The sequence below is a fragment of the Penicillium oxalicum genome, chromosome IV (genome assembly GCF_001723175.1).
Source record: "Penicillium oxalicum strain HP7-1 chromosome IV, whole genome shotgun sequence".
In the NCBI taxonomy this organism is placed as follows: Eukaryota; Fungi; Ascomycota; class Eurotiomycetes; order Eurotiales; family Aspergillaceae; genus Penicillium; species Penicillium oxalicum.
In genome coordinates this window covers 85925-103686 of record NC_064653.1, presented here as the reverse complement: position 1 = coordinate 103686, position 17762 = coordinate 85925, and the positions used below count along the sequence as shown (strand labels likewise).

At 50.7% G+C, this 17762-nt stretch overlaps 7 protein-coding genes across 7 annotated transcripts; 3 read left to right on the top strand and 4 right to left on the bottom strand.

Annotated features, from left to right (window-relative positions):
• Positions 1 to 944: 944 nt before the first annotated feature.
• POX_d04823 (putative amino-acid permease) lies at positions 945 to 2966 on the bottom strand (the record flags this gene model as incomplete). The annotated part of the gene is made up of 5 exons (XM_050113682.1): positions 945 to 1848; positions 1932 to 2080; positions 2144 to 2185; positions 2288 to 2489; positions 2644 to 2966. The coding sequence occupies 5 exons, from the start codon at positions 2964 to 2966 to the stop codon at positions 945 to 947; spliced, it is 1620 nt and encodes a 539-aa protein (XP_049968633.1).
• A 1104-nt stretch (positions 2967 to 4070) lies between these two features.
• On the bottom strand, positions 4071 to 6560 carry POX_d04822 (ATP-dependent RNA helicase dbp4; the record flags this gene model as incomplete). The annotated part of the gene is made up of 1 exon (XM_050113681.1): positions 4071 to 6560. One exon carries the CDS (start codon positions 6558 to 6560, stop codon positions 4071 to 4073), a length of 2490 nt encoding a protein of 829 aa, XP_049968632.1.
• A 220-nt stretch (positions 6561 to 6780) lies between these two features.
• On the top strand, positions 6781 to 7566 carry POX_d04821 (J domain-containing protein spf31; the record flags this gene model as incomplete). Its single annotated transcript, XM_050113680.1, has 3 exons — positions 6781 to 6849; positions 6922 to 6965; positions 7035 to 7566. 3 exons carry the CDS (start codon positions 6781 to 6783, stop codon positions 7564 to 7566), a joined length of 645 nt encoding a protein of 214 aa, XP_049968631.1.
• An 853-nt stretch (positions 7567 to 8419) lies between these two features.
• POX_d04820 (putative FAD synthase) lies at positions 8420 to 9706 on the top strand (the record flags this gene model as incomplete). The annotated part of the gene is made up of 1 exon (XM_050113679.1): positions 8420 to 9706. One exon carries the CDS (start codon positions 8420 to 8422, stop codon positions 9704 to 9706), a length of 1287 nt encoding a protein of 428 aa, XP_049968630.1.
• Positions 9707 to 10597: 891 nt separating this feature from the next.
• POX_d04819 (uncharacterized protein) lies at positions 10598 to 12704 on the bottom strand (the record flags this gene model as incomplete). Its single annotated transcript, XM_050113678.1, has 4 exons — positions 10598 to 10838; positions 10912 to 11274; positions 11348 to 11683; positions 11752 to 12704. The coding sequence occupies 4 exons, from the start codon at positions 12702 to 12704 to the stop codon at positions 10598 to 10600; spliced, it is 1893 nt and encodes a 630-aa protein (XP_049968629.1).
• A 1388-nt stretch (positions 12705 to 14092) lies between these two features.
• POX_d04818 (putative 3-hydroxyisobutyrate dehydrogenase) lies at positions 14093 to 15356 on the bottom strand (the record flags this gene model as incomplete). Its single annotated transcript, XM_050113677.1, has 3 exons — positions 14093 to 14833; positions 14905 to 15092; positions 15185 to 15356. 3 exons carry the CDS (start codon positions 15354 to 15356, stop codon positions 14093 to 14095), a joined length of 1101 nt encoding a protein of 366 aa, XP_049968628.1.
• Positions 15357 to 16198: 842 nt separating this feature from the next.
• POX_d04817 (uncharacterized protein) lies at positions 16199 to 16904 on the top strand (the record flags this gene model as incomplete). Its single annotated transcript, XM_050113676.1, has 3 exons — positions 16199 to 16282; positions 16694 to 16722; positions 16835 to 16904. 3 exons carry the CDS (start codon positions 16199 to 16201, stop codon positions 16902 to 16904), a joined length of 183 nt encoding a protein of 60 aa, XP_049968627.1.
• Between the last annotated feature and the right edge of the window lie 858 nt (positions 16905 to 17762).

Below are 17762 nucleotides of genomic sequence, written 5' to 3'. Positions count from 1 at the left end.
ACCTAGACATTTGTTAACGAACAATCGATTGGAGATGGGTTCCATTATAACACCGATTCGGCACCATTTGATATGCTTAGCAGAGGTGTGGATGTTGGCATTAAATCTCTTAGACCAGACGGAAGAATCGCCCCCACCACGGGCTATCTATCAAGTGTTTAAAATTCCACAGCCTTCCATTTTAAGATCTGTGTCTATCTATACCTGGGCGTATCAAAATAGCTGGCGGTATATAGATTAGATTCCCTGGCCAATCGGTGTAGAATATCGAAAATCCAAACGGAATCGTATCGACACCCGGAACTTTTGGAGTACCAGTAGTGTGAAAGGCTGTGGGGGGAAGCTGGGCTGGAGTTTCCAGACTGTCATGACCCGATCCATTCTAGCCCTGATCGTTTAAGAACCTGGTGAATTCACGGATCACCTTCTAGCCAAATTGAACGTCTTTTTGGCTCGATGCGCGAAAGGAAATAGAAAAAAAAGGGGGAAAAACAGATCCAGGATCAAAGTTCAGAGTACCATTTCCCGCATAAGCGATTCATCTTAATATGGATTCTCGTTGAGTTCCATGGACTCCATTGGACTTTTACTGACTTTCTGGATCTTTGTTTTTGTACGTACCTAGATAGGTATTTATTACCTTGGGTGGGATCCTTGGCTTATGTTGGGATGCAGGTACTACTGCGCCCTTTCACCGGATGAAGAAGAACAGGTTAAAATTTGCTAATAAGCAAGTTCGAAAACGAAACACGTCTAGAAATACAATATATTGTGACATTAAACAACACCAATTATTCTTGACATTAATGATAGAACGAAACCTATATGATCGCGGGGTATGAGAAAATAAAAGAAAAAAAAAGAAAAGAAACATAAAGAGGCAAGTCAGAAATGTTGACCAGGTGGTATCTCAACAAGCAGGCGGGCAAAAAGAAAATCAAAAATCAAAAGAATAACCATTGGCCAAAACGCTGGACCTTGCCGACAAATCCTTTTCTGATTTCCGAGGTCATGGCCTCCTCGGCAGTGTGATGATCATCAAGGCCTCCATCGTATCGATCCGTCTGAAGGTCCATTTCAGACTTGTGCACAAAGTGAGTTTGCTTGATCAACTTCCACGCAAGGAACATAACAACCATGATGGCGATCTCGATGTAGTACGATACAAAGTCGACGGCCTTGAAATGCGGACTGAAGCATTTCCAGCCCTGCACCAGGACGAGGAAGGAGTTCAAGCCCACGGCAAAGATGGGCCCGTAGGGATACGTCCAGTTCTTGAACGGGAGCAGATGCTCCAGACCCTGGGCCCGGATGGCACTCCGGAAACGCAGAGAAGCCAGACCGATACAGATCCAGGACAGCTGGTTGGACACACCGACAATGTTCTGCAACCAGGTCCACAGTTGGCCGGCTCCGATGTAACTCGCTCCAAAGCACAGCCCACTGATGGCCGAGGTCGCCAGCACGGCAATCCAGGGAACTCGGAAGCGGTTCAGCTGGCCAAAGAATCGAGGCGCATACCCGTCCACCGCGAGGGTGTACAGCAGACGGGATCCTGCAAAGAGGGCGTGGTTGGCGGCGGAGATGACCGAGGTCATGATCACGGCGTTGATGAAGCTGGCAGCGACCGTACTACCCGCTTGCTGAAAAACAATCGTGAAGGGACTGGTGCGGCTGTTCTTCTCGGAAAGACCCGGGTAATTCCAGGGCACGTTCAGTCCCACGATCAGGATGGAAAGCATGTAGAATAGCACGATCCGCCAAAAGACGTTGCGGACCACCTTGGGCAGAGTCTTGGCCGGGTCCTTGGTCTCCCCGGCCGTAATGGCAATCGACTCGGTGCCACCACTTCAGAAGGAATCCATGGTTAGTGGCCGAAGATTTTTTTTTCAAGGAGTAAAAGGAAGAAAAAGGGAGAGAGGGAGACGTACTAGGCAAACGAAGCCGTCACAAAGACTGACGCGAATCCACCGATGCCACCCACGAAGGGCGCACCGTCGATATGCCAGTTTTTGCCGCCAATGTATTGATGCTCAGTGTTGCCGCCACAATTCACTGCAATACCAAGGATGATAAAGATCTATTCACAACATGAGCATGATCAAAAGCTAGAAAGAGCCTGGGTTCGAGGTGCGCTACGTACCACAATGGTGATCACTTTCAAAAGACTGAGCCAGTATTCGATCTACAGCCGCGCCCCCACAATCATAGATTAGCTTGTTTGCTCACGCAAAAACTCCCCGTCACATAGAGATTCCAATCATGGGGGGGTAATTGTGGTCCATACCTCGCCGTATACACGGACGGAAAGCACATTCAATGCAATCACGACGACCAAAAAGATCAAGCTGATGGCCCAGCCGGGGAAATTTTCTGTCCAGAATTCCAACAGCAGCTGAAGCGCAATAATGTCGGAAGCCGTGGAGACAGCATCATTGAACCAATAATTCCACGTCAAAGCGAAACCTAGGGCATCATCGACAAAGCGTCTGATAATTGACCACACGCCTTCATGTCAGCGCACGAGCATTGGAAATAGATGTCATCGTGTCCCATTGGAGTCGATCGTAGAAGACGTTCTCCGATCCGAGGACGCCTCCGTCTTTGGCCCCCAAACGGCCCAGTCGTCTTTGCCACACTTACCCTGCAAAAGTACAGAAGGACCCCGCAACGGGGATAAAGGCCGCCATCTCACCCAGCGAGAGCATCGTGATGAAGACAATGGCGCCGCAGATCGCGTAGGCAATGAGAGTGGAGGCCGGGCCTCCCTTGGCAAGAGAGCTGCCAGTACCCAAGAACAAGCCAGTGCCAATGGTGCCTCCAATTGCAATCATCTGCACTTGGCGAGCCGACAGGCGGCGTGCAAGCTTGTCGGCATTGACCAAGGGAGTCGACGGCGCATCGGAGATGTGATGCTGAGCCTTAGACTCGGCCGCATGCTTCTCAGGATCAAATGGAGTCGCCATAGCGGTTGGAGCAAGGCGATCAAGGCCAGAACAGGTGAACACGAGGCCGAGAAAGGAGGGTTGAAAAGTGAAAGTGTCAAGCGCTTTGCGACGAAAAGGCAAAGCTGTGATCTGACCAGATGATTAGTAAATCGCCGCCTCGAGTGTGCATATCACAAGGGCATTCGGCCCTAGACGGCTCTTCGCACTGCACCCAACCGCAAATGCTGATCGATCCCACTCACCTAGTTTCAGCTTAGTTCGAATGAATGTGACAGTAGTGACGCCAGCCAATTGTTTGACCCGCACTTTCCCCAGATCGTCAGTTGCAAACGATGGGCGCAACGGTCGTCGTGATCGAAAGTATCGGAGAAAAATTCAAAATCCATCTCGGGGAAATGCTCGTGCATATGGCAATGACGATATCCGTTCAGTATTTTTCTCTGCGATGGCGTGCTTGCCAGGCACAATGAGTGGATGGCGTAGGCCCGCCGATGGTTCCCTCTGAGTCGCTGACCGGCGCGGCGATGACATGAAAAAAATTCAGTCGACTCCACTTTGCCTCAGGAATTGTCAGCGATTGTAAATTGATCGAGAACGACAAATGATGATCTCTTCGTCTCAGAACGTGCCTTCTTTCTTTTCCCGCCTTTATTCGAGGGCATGCATGTAATCTCCATTCGAGTTGGATCTGAGTCTGGATCAATGGATTTGATTGCCGTCAGTGATGGCTGACGCAGTGGGAAAAGATGCAGATAATTGCAGACACGCCACGTGAGAAGAAATCAAAGAAAAAAAAAGCCATGAGATTGTGTTTCAAGGGTTCAGACATGGATCGGGAGGCTTAAAAATTGTATCTTGAGCTTAAATGTCTACTCAGGCCCTATTCTGCTTAGTGCGAGTGGAGGAGTGAACTAGCGTGGGCACACCGAGACGTCAAGTATATTGCATCCATCGAAAAAAGATGTCGAAAACAATGGGGAAAAATTATACATGCTTTTGTCAAGTGTCGCTAGCATAAGAAAAGATATCGACAGTATGGAAATTGGGGCATAGAAAGAAAGTAAATGCGACCAGTAACGAAACGCCAGCCAAGAGGGGAAAGGTATCCCATGCAATGCACAATCAGCCCAACAGGCCACTGGCCAGCGCCTCAAGATCGCCCAAAGTTTCAATTTGTGGCTGGGCCGCAGAGTTTCTCTTGCCCTTCGTTGACTTCTGTCGAGACTCGTCCTCGCTGTCAGAATCAGGCGATGCGAAGGAGACCCGTTGCTTCTTGCTGGGGCGAGATGATTCGGTTCGTTCCTCGGCCTCGGAGGCAGAGTCGGATCCTGGGATTTCGAAGGGAACGTAGGGTAATCCGTGAGTGGAAAGTCCACCCTCTTCGTGGTCATCGTCCGCTGCTCCCTCAGCAGCCAAGGCACGCTCACGAGCCTTCCGCTTCTCCTTCTTCTCACGGCGTTTTTCGCGCGCAACCTCCTTATCCTCCAGATCGGCACGGCGCGTGCGCTCGGCCTCCTCAGCCAGGAACCGCTCACGCTGGGTGTCTGCATCACCACGGGCCTTGAATGTTTCTTCATCCTCCATTTCGTAAACTTCATGAGCGTTGCCTTCGTCATCATACACAAGCCGAGTGCCCTTGCCCTTGAACTTGAGTAGCTTCTTCTTGGATTTGAGCAGCTTCTCCCGACGCTTGGAGTCGATAACCAACTGGTTCTTGTCATCCAGCTGGATGACCTTGGCCCCATCAGCTCCAGTCTTCCTCTCCTCCTCCTCATCGTCGTCACTTGAAGCATCCGAGTCGGACGAGTCGGACTTGCCCAGGTCGACATCACCAGCACTGTAGATGCGCTTGACCGACAAGAAGTCCGCATCCTCGTCGGCGTCTTCACCCGCGGCGGCACCAGCAGCGCCCGTGTCAATCATAGTACCGTCATCATTGATAAGCTTGGAGTAATGCCCAGCAAGCACATCCTGGTTCCGTCGCTCAAACATGCGATCGTAGCGAGTGCGTACTTCCTTTTCACTCTTCTTGCTCTTCTGGCCCTGCCCCTCTTCACCAGATTCAGCCTCGGAATCAGTGAGGTGAGCCATCCTCCAGGACGCATTCTTTCGCTCCTTTGTGTCGTCTCCCTTGATGAACTTGATGCGGGGTGCACCCGGAAGCCCCAGACTGGCGGCATAGTCGTCCAGCTTCAGCTCTTTCAGGTTAAAGATCTCCTTATCTTTCTGCACATAAATAGATTTGACGTAAGAGATAAAGGCCTTCTGGCCCAGATACTTCAACTCTGGGTCCTTGAAACACATATTTTGTAATTGGTTTTTGATGCTCTGCTGCTTGTTGGCCTTGATGTTGATTTTCTCGATAGGAACTTTCTTCTGCTCGAGCCGTTTGAGCATGCCCTTTTCCTCGCTGGGATCCAAGAACAGCACCGCGCGACCAACACGTTCGTAACGAGCAGTACGGCCGACTCGGTGAATGTATGTATCGCAATCCTCGGGGCAGTCGACCTGGATGACCCAGTCCACAGCGGGGAAATCGAGACCGCGAGCCGCCACATCTGTCGCGAAGAGTACGGCATGCTGGGACTGAGAGAATTTTGTGGTGATGTCGAGTCGACCGCCCTGCTTTTGCTTCCCGTGGAGGTGCATCAAGGGGATACCCGGCTGCAGGTGGCGGAAGGACTCGTACACGAATCGAACCTGCTTTCCCGATGAAAGGAATACAATGGTTTTGGATTTGAGGTTGCTGCGGATAAAACTCCACAGAATATCGAGCTTCGACGGCAACGGGGTGATGGTGTAGTGTTGCTGAAGGGTGGCCGGGGTCGCCGCGGTGGCAGTTTCGTGGACCGCAACGTATTCGGGATCCTGGAGGCTCAGGCGGGCGAGATCTCCCACTTTCTTGGTTTGTGTGGCACTGAACAGCATCGTCTGGCGCTCCTTGGGAATGTGATCGATAATGGCATCCACCGTTTTCTGGAATCCCATGTCCAGAATTCGATCGGCTTCATCCATCACCAACAGCTGCAGATTGTGGCTCTCCAGCATAGCGGTCTGATCCAGATGCTGGAGCATCCGTCCCGGTGTGCAGACCAAAATGTTCATCCGTCCCAAACGTTCCTGTTCCTCACGCAAGCTCTTTCCACCAATCACCAGGCCAGCAGAGAAAGTGTGGAATCGGCCGACTTTGCGCAGCACTTCGAAGATCTGGATAGCAAGTTCACGGGTTGGTGCAAGGATCAAGGCCCCCAATCCATCGTATTCTGTCCATCGTTTGCGATAGAGGTTCTCCAGCACAGGGACCAAGAACGCCAGGGTTTTGCCGCTGCCTGTTTTGGCGGCACCGAGAATGTCGCGACCCTTGAGCGCGTGGGGAATTGCGCGAGACTGAATGTCGGTCAGGGTTTTGTAATGAGAGGCGGCAAGCCCCCGCGCCGTGGGATCGGAGAGAGGCAAGTCGGAGAAGTTTTTGACAGCCGCCTTGAGATCCAGATCTTCCACCTTCTGAGTGAGCGAGACGAGCTCATCCTCGCCGCGCTTGCGCTTCAACGTCCGTCCAGAATCATGTTTCTGCTTGGAGCTCTTTCCACGAGACGTCCGAGGCGGGGCCATGTCGGCGGTCTTGGGGGAATCGTAGCGACGGTGGCTTTTGGGATGATGTCTTTATCGCAATGCTTTCCAACCTCGCATGAACCCTCCGCAACTTTTTTTTTCGGGGAGATGACTCAGCAGCCCGATAAGCACGCGGCGGGCGGGCCCAAAGGCTTATCTCTTCATGCGATTCCGCCGCGCTCGCGTGAGACCGTCGAGCCACTGGCATACTTTTAACTCCATGGCGGACGACGAGCTGGATCAGGATGTATTCGACTCGCTCGAGCGAGAAGCTACAGAATTTACAAAGGTAGATGCTGATCTACAGGCACATGATTGACGGTTTCCAATCGGTCGACCTTTGCTGACTTGTCAACCCCAGGATGCGGAGATCGACCGCATCCGCTCGGCCTTCTCCCTCGATGCGTAAGTGGAGCTCAATCCCCCTTCGAGACACCAATCTCTGTCACAGCGCTGACCTGCGTCCTTGGACAGATATGCCGTCCTTGATCTCCAACCCGGTGTGACCGAAAAAGACATCAAGGTCCAGTACCGGAAGAAGTCCCTCCTCATTCACCCGGACAAAACCAAGAACCCCGCGGCACCTGATGCCTTTGACCGACTGAAGAAGGCGCAAACAGCCCTCCTGGATGAAAAACAGCGCACCTATCTGGACGAGTGTATTGCAGATGCTCGACGGTTATTGATCCGCGAACACAAGTATACATTGGACTCGCCCGAGCTGCACACGGAAGAGTTCAAGGTGGAGTGGCGCAAGAAGGCCGTCCAGGTCCTACTGGAAGAGGAAGCCCGGCGACGCCGTCAGGCCAAAGCTCGGATGCAAGAAGAGGGTCGGGAAAAGCGCAAGGAAGAAGAAGAACTAGAGGCGCGCAAGCGCAAACGGGACCAAGACAAGGCGTGGGAAGACACCCGCGAAGAGCGCATCGGCACTTGGCGAGACTGGCAAAAGGGACGCAAGACCGGCGATGACAAAAAGAAGAAGAAAAAGATGAAAGTGCTCGGATGATGGCGAAACCTCGAGCATTTCTGGCGTTCTGATAATATTATCTTCCGGTGCGCGCGTGACGCAGTCCGGTTTCTGCTAGCAGGGTTCCTGTCCGTTGAAGAATTGAAAGACTACTCCGTTTGGGGTATCTGCCTTCTCTCACTTAATCGCCCCTTCAATTGCCCCACGCTAGAGATGTATATTAGACAAGTGAATTCCACCCTCCTCTACGCACTATTTGAAGTAGGCGACCGCTTTCCCTCCAATTTTCAGATGGATTGCGCTGGACTCTGAGAGCTCAACTCCCGCGGTCAGAGATCTGGGACCTGATGCGATGTCACTCTCCAACTTTACGTGAGGGGTAATGGTACCCAGGGCCAAGGTACCCCCTCAAGTCAAGCAGTACTGTAACTTTCCATCGCCTCGACCTCGACGGGTCAGCTCCGATGACACGCTGCGGGCCTCACAAGAAGCTCCAATGCATCCTTCCAAGCTAATCCGGTACTCTTTAATGTGACCAAAGATCAATTGTGGCTAGAATTGAGAAGTATACCTGGGAAACATAGAGGGAATGTTCAACTGTGTATCAGTGTTAGATTCCATTCTAGTGAATTCGCTGGACTTTCCTATAGAACAGTCTACCACATGCAGTATCAACGATTCCGAAACTTTCCATCTCGAGCCATATTGAATCTCTACATTTTGCCATCCAACCGTGCCAGCTTGAGTGCTTTTCCCATATTTTCCATATTTTCCATGTTTTCCATGCTTTCCAGCTGACAGGCACACCCCCTCTCCACTGTCTCCTACTGTCTTCTGTCTGCCGCCCGCTCCCTCCCCACACTGCAGGGGCCAAGTTGGTTCCCGTCTGATTATGTACGCTGCAGTCTGCAAGTTGGGTCCCCCTCCCGTCCCGAGAGCCGAGAGAGACCGCAACCCACTTCTCGCCCCCCCCACGCCTCGACTTGGACCTTCAAACATCCTCCTGGACACTACCAGGCTTGTCGGCGCAATGACCCAGTCTATGGTCTCCGGGACAGGACCAGTCGAATCGCCTGGCCTTCACCACTTTCAATCAACGGCAGCGCAAGACCACCTCCGACCATTTCGGCCGATCACGACAACCCCCCCCAACCAGATACCCCGCGGCGTCGGCTCGGCCGCCGGAGTGAACGACCAACCCACCGAGGTCCCAGTGACATCGACAAGCTTCAAAGAGTCGGCACCGGTGCTCGAGTCGGCGGCTTCAGGCACAGATGAAGATGAAATTCCTCCATTGCCGACGGTGGTTGCGCAAATCCACGCCCGCGTGCAATCGTTCCTCGACGAGTCACATCCCCCCGACTCCCTCCTCGCCTCGGTGCAGCGACAGACTCGGATCTCTCTCGACGTTGTGGCCCGAGCCTTAACGCAGTACAAATTCTCCGAGTTGTCAATCTCCTACAATGGCGGCAAAGACTGCCTCGTCATGTTGATCCTATTCCTGGCGGGCCTCCACCCCCATATTCGTGCCACACAGTCCACCCAAGACGGCCCGACGGCGGAAAGGGTCTCGACCCCAGCTTCTTCAGCAACAACATCAAGGACCACAACAGCCCCTCCCACTGAAGATCGGCGTGAGGTCGATTCCGAGGCGATCTCGGAAATTCCCGCCATCTATGCGTTGCCGCCCGATCCGTTCCCCGCCGTGGAAGACTTCGTCATTACCTCGGCGCAAGCCTACCATCTTCAGATCACCAAATACACCACAGCGCCCCCGGTCACCACCATGCGCTCTTGTTTTGAAGAGTATCTGGCAGCACACCCGGCCATTCGCGCCATCTTCGTCGGCACACGACGGACGGATCCACACGGCGGGAAGTTGACTCATTTCGACCAGACCGATCACGGCTGGCCCGATTTCATGCGCATTCATCCAGTCATCGACTGGCACTATGCGGAGATCTGGGCGTTTATCCGTCACCTCAATTTGACCTACTGCTCGCTTTACGACTTGGGATACACAAGCTTGGGTGGTACATCGGATACGCACCCGAACCCGCGGCTGCGCAGACCCAGCGGAACAGAAGATGCCAGTGACGTCCGCGCGGAAGGCTCTGCGGAATATCTTCCTGCCTACGAACTCATCCAGGACGTGGAGGAGCGACTAGGACGAAACTAAGACCGCAAGTCTTAGGGCCTAGTGGGTCGCCAAGTGGACCGCCATGCGCCAGGTTTCCCAGGTCCGGAGATCTGTCCACACACTGATCTCGTACACAAACAAATGAACATGAAGATCTTGACTGATTGCTATCTCTCTTGAGGTCTCTGTTGAAAGTTCGCATAGCCTGCTCATCTTTCCTCGTCTTTAGAGCCATCCATCCCCTTCGTCATCGTCAGACAGTTTCTTGTTTTCGTTGATTCTCGCAGTACATACTAGAGTTTCGCTCTCGCTCCTCGGCCTCTAACATGCCGGCTCTTGGCTGAGAATAAGTGGATTCGTTTCCACGGACAATGGGTTTCTACCTGAGAATGGCCAGCGCGGCACTCGGGCGTTGATTAAGAATAAAATTTCCCATCTCATTTCACTCATGACACTCATTAAATCATACATCGTTGGTGGGTAGAGGCAACAGAAAAGACCTCAACGCGGACACTCCTTCCAATGATACAACACAATAAAATGGAACACAAAACCCGCACAGCTTGCACACAACATGCCAAAGACGAAATTCAACAACATAAACTCCAAATAAGAATGCCGAATGAAGACAAGATCTGAGGGGGGTCAGTGGGATACATGGCTGAAATGGATCATAACAAATGCAAGGGTATCAATAGACAGAGCACGGTGGAAAATGAAAAAGAAAACGGGGGGCGCCGGATTTATGAACAAAATAGAACAGAATCCAAAGGCAAGAGACGCCGGGCCGTGGGTATCAATAGAGGATAGGAAAGAATAGCATAAGAATGAAGAGGGCGACAAGATGGACGAATGCGGCCAGACAAACGGAAATCAAAGATCATCCTGTCCGTTCATATTAGGATGAAGGGCGGGGATCTTGTCTCCGCTTTAATTGCGAGGCCGAGAGGCCATGGCGTGACCCCCATTGCGTGGACTCGACACAGGAGAGTGTGACCCGAGGCTGGGAGTCCCAACTCGCACGGTCTTTGCCGAAACAGAGTTCTCAGTCAGGGATCGGCGATGCGTGGTGTTAGTCCCAAAAAGTACATTGCTGCACTCCAATGCGGGCGAAAGGTCCGACTGAGTCAACCGGTGGAAGCTGGGGGGGAGCTTGCGGGGAGTTGCGTAGCTAAGTGATGATTGTTAGAGCTCATGTCATCATACAACACGTCTGGCTCTGGAGATTGTCATTAATTACTTACATGGGCGACGTGGTTGAGGTCGCAGGACTCCAATTGGCTGGACCCGAATCGCCAGTGTAGATTATCACGCTTGGCTGGGACTCCGGCGTGATCTCCATAGTCTGCTCAGAGGCAGGCGAAATCCCCGTGGCCCCGGTGTGTTGGCCTGACTGAGTATTGGGCGATGGGGTGATATGTTGCCCAAACTGAACAGCCATGCTGTACTGGCCGGAGCGAATAGCCCGACGTTGGTTGCTTTGTTGCTTCAACATCTTTTGGGCCTTGGTATCGGCGAAGCGCAGTAACAGCTTGACGTTGTCACTCGGCACTGTGACATTGTGGAAGTCGGCCAGTACTTGCTCGGCAATCTCGCGGGTTTCGAAACTAGGAATAATTTAAGGTGAGTTTGGTTTGATTCAAAGTCTTATGCAAAATCCAATTGAGGTGAGTATCTTACCGAGCGAAACCAACCTCCTTGCTCACGCCAGTGGCCTCGTCACGGCTGATCTTTTCCGAAACCACTTGGTAGGGCTCGAAGTGACGGCGGAGATCCTTTGCCAGTAATCCTGAGTTAGCATCGACAATATCGTTGAAGGAAATTGGCAATCGTACAGCTTCGGTCCAGTCGACCGGGATATTGGTACAATAGATGTTGGTGGACGACTTATCCTCCAAATCCTTGAGGCGAGCATTGCGGGAACGTTGCGCAAAGCTAGCCTGGTATCCCAGGTAATGAAAAGCGCGGATTGCATTCTCGCAGGAGAGAAGGGTCTTGAACTCAACGAAACCAAAGCTATCAAAGGAAAAGGAGCCAAGTCAGATGTGAAACTTAAAGGGGGGGGGGGAAGCATGATAACGCACCCTTTGCATGTACCAGTATCAAGGTCGACAATGGCCTTGCAGCGCTCAATGTCCCCAAATCGAATGGCATAGTCGTAGATCATCTGGTCCGTAGTATTCGGATGAAGGCCACGAATGTAGACATTTCGAATGCCTTCGCGGTTTTCCAAGGATTTGGACAGATTCACCTCGGCAGGGTCGTTCCAAACAGAAGGCACAGCACGGGGGATGGCTGGCTCCCGCTGGGTGAGTGCCTCAAGGTTCTGAGTGACGTACCCTGTGGGGGTACGCATGGTTTGAAGGGGACCTGGATTCAGGGTGGCAGCTTGAGAGAAGTGATCAGCGCCTTGGTAGCCAGGGCCACTCGAGAACGGAGCGTTCGGCGTTTGCGAGTTGAAGAAGGCATTGCCATTCCCGGGCCAGTTGAAAGGATTCGATCCATTCGGTCCGTTCAATCCACCAGGACCGCCAAATCCATTTGGTCCAGCCGGAGGGCCGGGATTGAAAACTAGTCCTTGAGAATAAGGGCAGTTGAGCTGGTGAGGACAAGCACAATAGACTCCCGGAGCGGGGTGCATAGACATGTTGCCAGCAAGAGGAGTTGGATTGGACATGACCGTCAGTGGAGTGTGCGGGTCATAGTAGCTCGAGACATTCCCTGGCGTGGCTGGCACGAAGAAGTTGTCCATCGATACAAACCGGTTGCCGCTGCTGAATCTGCCAACACGTGAAGACGTATGATTGTGCATAGAAGCCTGTTGTGGGTTGGCCATGGCTTGATTCCCGGAGCCGTTGATGGTATTCTGGTGATTTCCAGCACCAGGCGCAGGGGAGATGCCTGTGACTGGATAGTTTGCACCTTGAGTGATGTTGGGCCCATTCGGGACTTGTCCAGCCCAGGGGAATGGGGTAGCCGGGTGATGAGAGCCCCGAACTACGCCAGGAGTGGATGCTTCGTTACTCTGCCCGTGCATTGTTGGAGAATTGCAGGCTCTTGATAAAGGCTGGACATTTCCAAAAGGTCAGCGAGTTCGCGTGGGAGCGAGGAACAATCAACATGTACAAACACCCAACAGTGAACAATGCGTTGGCTTCGAATGACCAAAGAAGAGGCAATTCGGGGGAGAACGAAGGTTTAACCTTCTAAGACGAGCATTGAAATGTGGCTGCGTATAAAATTAGGCTTACCTTTCTCAGCGTTTGACAGTGACAGATTGTGAAGAGAATGAGAAGGGTTACTTCAGAGGGCTGAAGAGATGTCAGTCAAGAAAATCATGAACTTGGATTGAATTTCAATTCCACGGCAAGCCGTGCGTACTAAATACTGGTGTGGGATATTAAGACGAAGAATAGAAATTGAAACGTACTTGTACCTCGGAAGAGGCGGGATTACTCGTGCAGGCGAGCTCGCAGAAGTTTTAACTAGATGGCGAAAACCAGTCAGCGAATATTCAACTCATAGAAACAGGGCAAGACATGATATATTGCAAAGAGAAGGAGGAGCTTGGTGTTAAATGTCAAAGACATATTGGGACGAAAGCAAATATGGGAAGGAGAGAAAGGAGTGAAGCATAGCTCGAGGTCACAGTTAGGGCTTGGGCGCAACAGGTCCATGGTATCTGGTGAACCGCGATGAAGGCAGCCTTCGAGCGACACGAAGACTTGGATAAATAGAGTGACGAGGCAGTGAAATAGGGGATCGAAAATGGTTATTCACGACGAGAAATGATGCATGGGTGTAAGTGCAGATGAATGGGTTGCAGTTGGTGATGGAAAAAATGGGGGACGATGATGAGAACAACTATTGAATGTGACGTACCTTGACGAAGAAAAGGTTCTTCGCAAGTTCAGGACAAAAGAGAAGAAGAGAACGAGACAAGATTTTGAAACAGCTTTTTGAAGCAGAACGAAGGTTAGTGTGAGGGAGATTGGAGGAGGAGAATGGAGGAGGAGAATGGAGGAAGAGGAGGAAGAGGGGCGGCGAGGAGATGGAAGAAGGCGCGTGTTATATACCACAAGACCCTCGTGACTGCCTCTTTGAAAGACAGAGCAATCGAAAGACAAGTTTTAAGTGATCAAATGGATCATACGCATTTACAAAACATAGAAAATCGGTTCAATTTTACTCGAGCGTAACGGCAACAACGGCAAGAGCCCTTACCTTTTCTGAATGACTCCAAAATGAGATACAAAGTCAACGGGATGAAAGTCCACAATTCGGAGCCTAGACGGTTTCCAAAAGCATTTCTTCATCAATGAAATAGAGCCGTTATGTCTAGAAGATGGCAGTATTGTAGAGGAAGCAAATTGAAGAGGCTGCAAAGCTGACATTGACTACATTATCAAGTGCAAACTGCGGTGTCTATTGGGGCTTCGACTTGCCCTTCAGCCATTGATAAACAACAGAAAAGTCCTTGCCACGATGGGCTTCTTCCACGGCATTGTAAACCTCCCGAGCTGAGCTTCCAAGAACCAAAGGAGTATTTGAGCTCTCGGCTGCAGCGAGTGCCAAACGCAGGTCTTTGTTCATCAGGCTTACTCCAAATCCACCCTCATAGCCTCGAGAGGCGGGTGCGGTCTCTACAACTCCCGGTACGGGGTTATTGACTTCTGAAGGCCAGCACCGTCCGGTTGAGGAGTTGATCATATCGGCTAAATTCTTGGGGTCGAGACCCCACCGAATGCCCAAGTTCATTGCCTCCGCGGTGGCAATGTTATTAATGGCAAGCATGTAGTTGTTGGCCAATTTTCCGGAAACCCCAGCTCCTGGCTCACCGAGATGCCAGGCCTTTTTGCCCATCAAGGCGAGAACACCACGTACTCGCTCTAGCAGCTCTTCTGTTTGCGAGGAAGCGCCGAACATGAACGACAATGTTCCCGCACGAGCGCCAACAACGCCGCCGGAGACAGGGGCGTCGACAAAGCGGCCGAATTTTGTACTATGAATGGCATTGGCGATGTCTTTCGATGTGACAGGGTCGATCGTGGACGTATCGATGAACAGGCGCTCCTCATCAAGTTCGGGAAGTTTTCCTTCCTTCAGAATTGAGTGATATACTTCGATGACGTGCTTGGACTCTGGAAGACTGGTGATCATAACAGTCTGCGAGTCATGGAATGAATTAGGATTTCTCATCAAGGACAGTCGAACAAAATCGCAATCTCCACACTCACCGACTTCTCAGCAACCTCTCGCGCATTCTTAGCTATTTCAATCCGTCCTTGAACAGCATTCGCTCCACTATGGGCTGTTTCCTGCGCTTCGGCAACGAACTGCGTTGCTGCGGCCTCATTGACGTCGCGAATGATCATTGTATCCGAAGCAGGAATCTTCGCATAAAGATTCTTGGCCATGTTGTAGCCTGTGAGCAATTGTTTAGTCAAAGAATAGCTTCAGAAAAGCCTCGCGTCATCACGGCCTAGTGGCCGCCACTTGTTCTCCTGAACCACGCACCCATTTGTCCCAGCCCGATAAAACCCCATGTCTTGTTCCGATGTGCTGTTGCTGAGATGAATCTGACAGAATTTGGGAAGCTCGGAGAGCTCGGCCAGCGTCGGCTAGTCCCCGCGACGCGGAGGGGGGCCCTTTGGAGTAGTGAAGTGCTGCGGAGTGACATCGCCGGCATGGGAAGTAATGTGGTTTTAGGGCGATTGAGAATTTTGGAATGATTGATCTGTGAGGATTGGATTCTGTATCTATTGAGTATGCTCAGGACAGCCTGCGCAATTTAAATCAAGGTCGCAATTAGCCCCGCTGATCGTATTTTCTATAGCCGTGGCTTTCCGAGGTATACGCCCCTAGCTCGATGGACGTCGGAGAATGCGGGGGAAAGGGCTACTGGAGTCATGTGAGATCCCGACGAATACGGGGCCGACGGGATATCACGTGTCTTGTTTATTGTGGAGTCGAGTCATTAATCCAATTTCGGTCCCCTCGAGTCGTGTGTGGGTCTGGATAAATGGGGCTAAACCTACTAGGGCTAGCGGCCGTCACACAGGACGGTTGGACCCACATCTACATCTGTACACCCGCTCACAGCATAAAATCATTTAACTATAAACGAAAAGAGTTATCGAAATATTTTTGAAGGTGCTACCTCATTAATATCACTCACACAGCAAAAACCTTTGAGGGTTTGGAAACCCAGTCGAAATTTTCTATGTGATAAATGCTGGGAATCAAAAATGACGGCAACCATAGCCTTCAAATTTTTAGTGCGGAACAGAATAACCTAGGCCATTCACAAACCTCGTCTTACCCGAAGATAAAGAAAATATTTATTCTCTTTAGCTCAATCCATGCTATTGCTGAATGTCCGAAGTATGACTCTCAGAGTAAAAAGACAATTCATCCTTCACGTCATGATATAACTAAGTCTTGCGATAGTTCAATTCAAATCGGCTATAGTAGGATTCATCCATGTACTGAGACACCTTTTAAGCTCACAAAGATGTTAGATCCTTCAAAATGAGCACCGCATTATGGCGGAACTTACTGGCCACGAGCCAGTTGCCATGCTCTATCAGCGAAAGACAAATCAAAAAGTACACAGTACGTTAACAGCTATTTATGGCAGGCGTCTAAGATCATTTTAATACCCTATCTTTTTTCGTCGATATTTCCACACTGATTTATTATCCAGGATTAGTACCCTAGTTCCTGGTAATCATAGTTATACCTGATTTGCAAATTATGTTTCAGCGATAAAGAACATAGATACCTAAATTGCTGATAGCAAGCCCAAGAAATCCGGAAGCTGCATGAATGCACAAAGAAATAACGTGGTATTCCGCCAAAAACAGGGAAATTCTTACATATGAATTCGGGGGTAATCATATGAGATAAAGCCATCATATGTTCACGTGTCGAACATATATATGCATAGAGAAGAATTATCGACGTAATTCACAAGATCACATATTGAAACCTGTCTAGAGAAACTTTGTACATTGCAATAAATAGATACCAGGTGATTCAAAGGTCTTTGAGAGGTAAGACCCCCCAGCACAAGCTTCACGCCACGCCTTCTATATAATAAAGATCTCTGATCCTTCAAAAGTGCACCACGAGTAGTCATTGCTTGACATATTGAAAGTGTGTTAGGACTACCGGTCTAGTCCTGTGGAGGTTCAGACCTGGTCCCAAGGTCCCCCAGGTATCTGATTCAGACTAATCGCTAAGGAACTAAGGTGGCTGCTCCTGTGAGTAGTAGTTAGGGCCCGCGGGTACGGCGGGACATAACTACATCTTGCGCAAGAGTACTACGGCGGCCTATAGGCCCCATGTGCGTAGTGCGGCTGGGTCGTAACAAAGTGCCTGGTTCATTGGGACTCGGACGTGCTGTGAAGAGCCGACACTATGCTGAAAAATAGATAAAATGCCGAGGCTGCTCTTGAGAAACTTCCCTGTATTCTATTTCTAATGTGACATAGGTACATACCTAGCGCTACTTGGCTAGCGGTCCAGAACGGAGGTAAGTACATAGACACTTGACGACTTGACGCAGATTTTCCTCTTGTTGGTGATCAAGAGAGATCTCAAGAATCTGCCCTACGCTCACGTGCTGATAAGCCCCTGTAGTGTTGTTCAGGTCTCTCGTCGACCGTTCCGTTATCTGTTCAAACCTATGCATCTGTTCTGACTGGCTTGTTCTCTGCCAATTTATTTTTCGCTGGTCCGAGAGCTCGTTGAAGTGAGGTGAATCAAGAAAGGTAAGCCCCTATGTCAAGGACTGATATCGTCTTGCTGGCCATCAAGTGAATGCCTTGATCCACAGAGAGTCCAAAGGCTCTAGCTGAGCTATCTCGCTGTCCATCACTCTGAACATGAAACATATACCAATGGAAGTTGAAATGAGTATCATATAATCCACGTCTTAGCTCGAAGACCTTTTGACGATGATACTCCTGCCTTTTCTGGAGTCAATTTCTTAACACCATATGAGATAAATCGCTGAACTGGTTCATGGTTTTTGCCATGTCGCAGCCGGCAGGAAGAAACTGATGTAACATGTATTTGGGGTATTCATTTC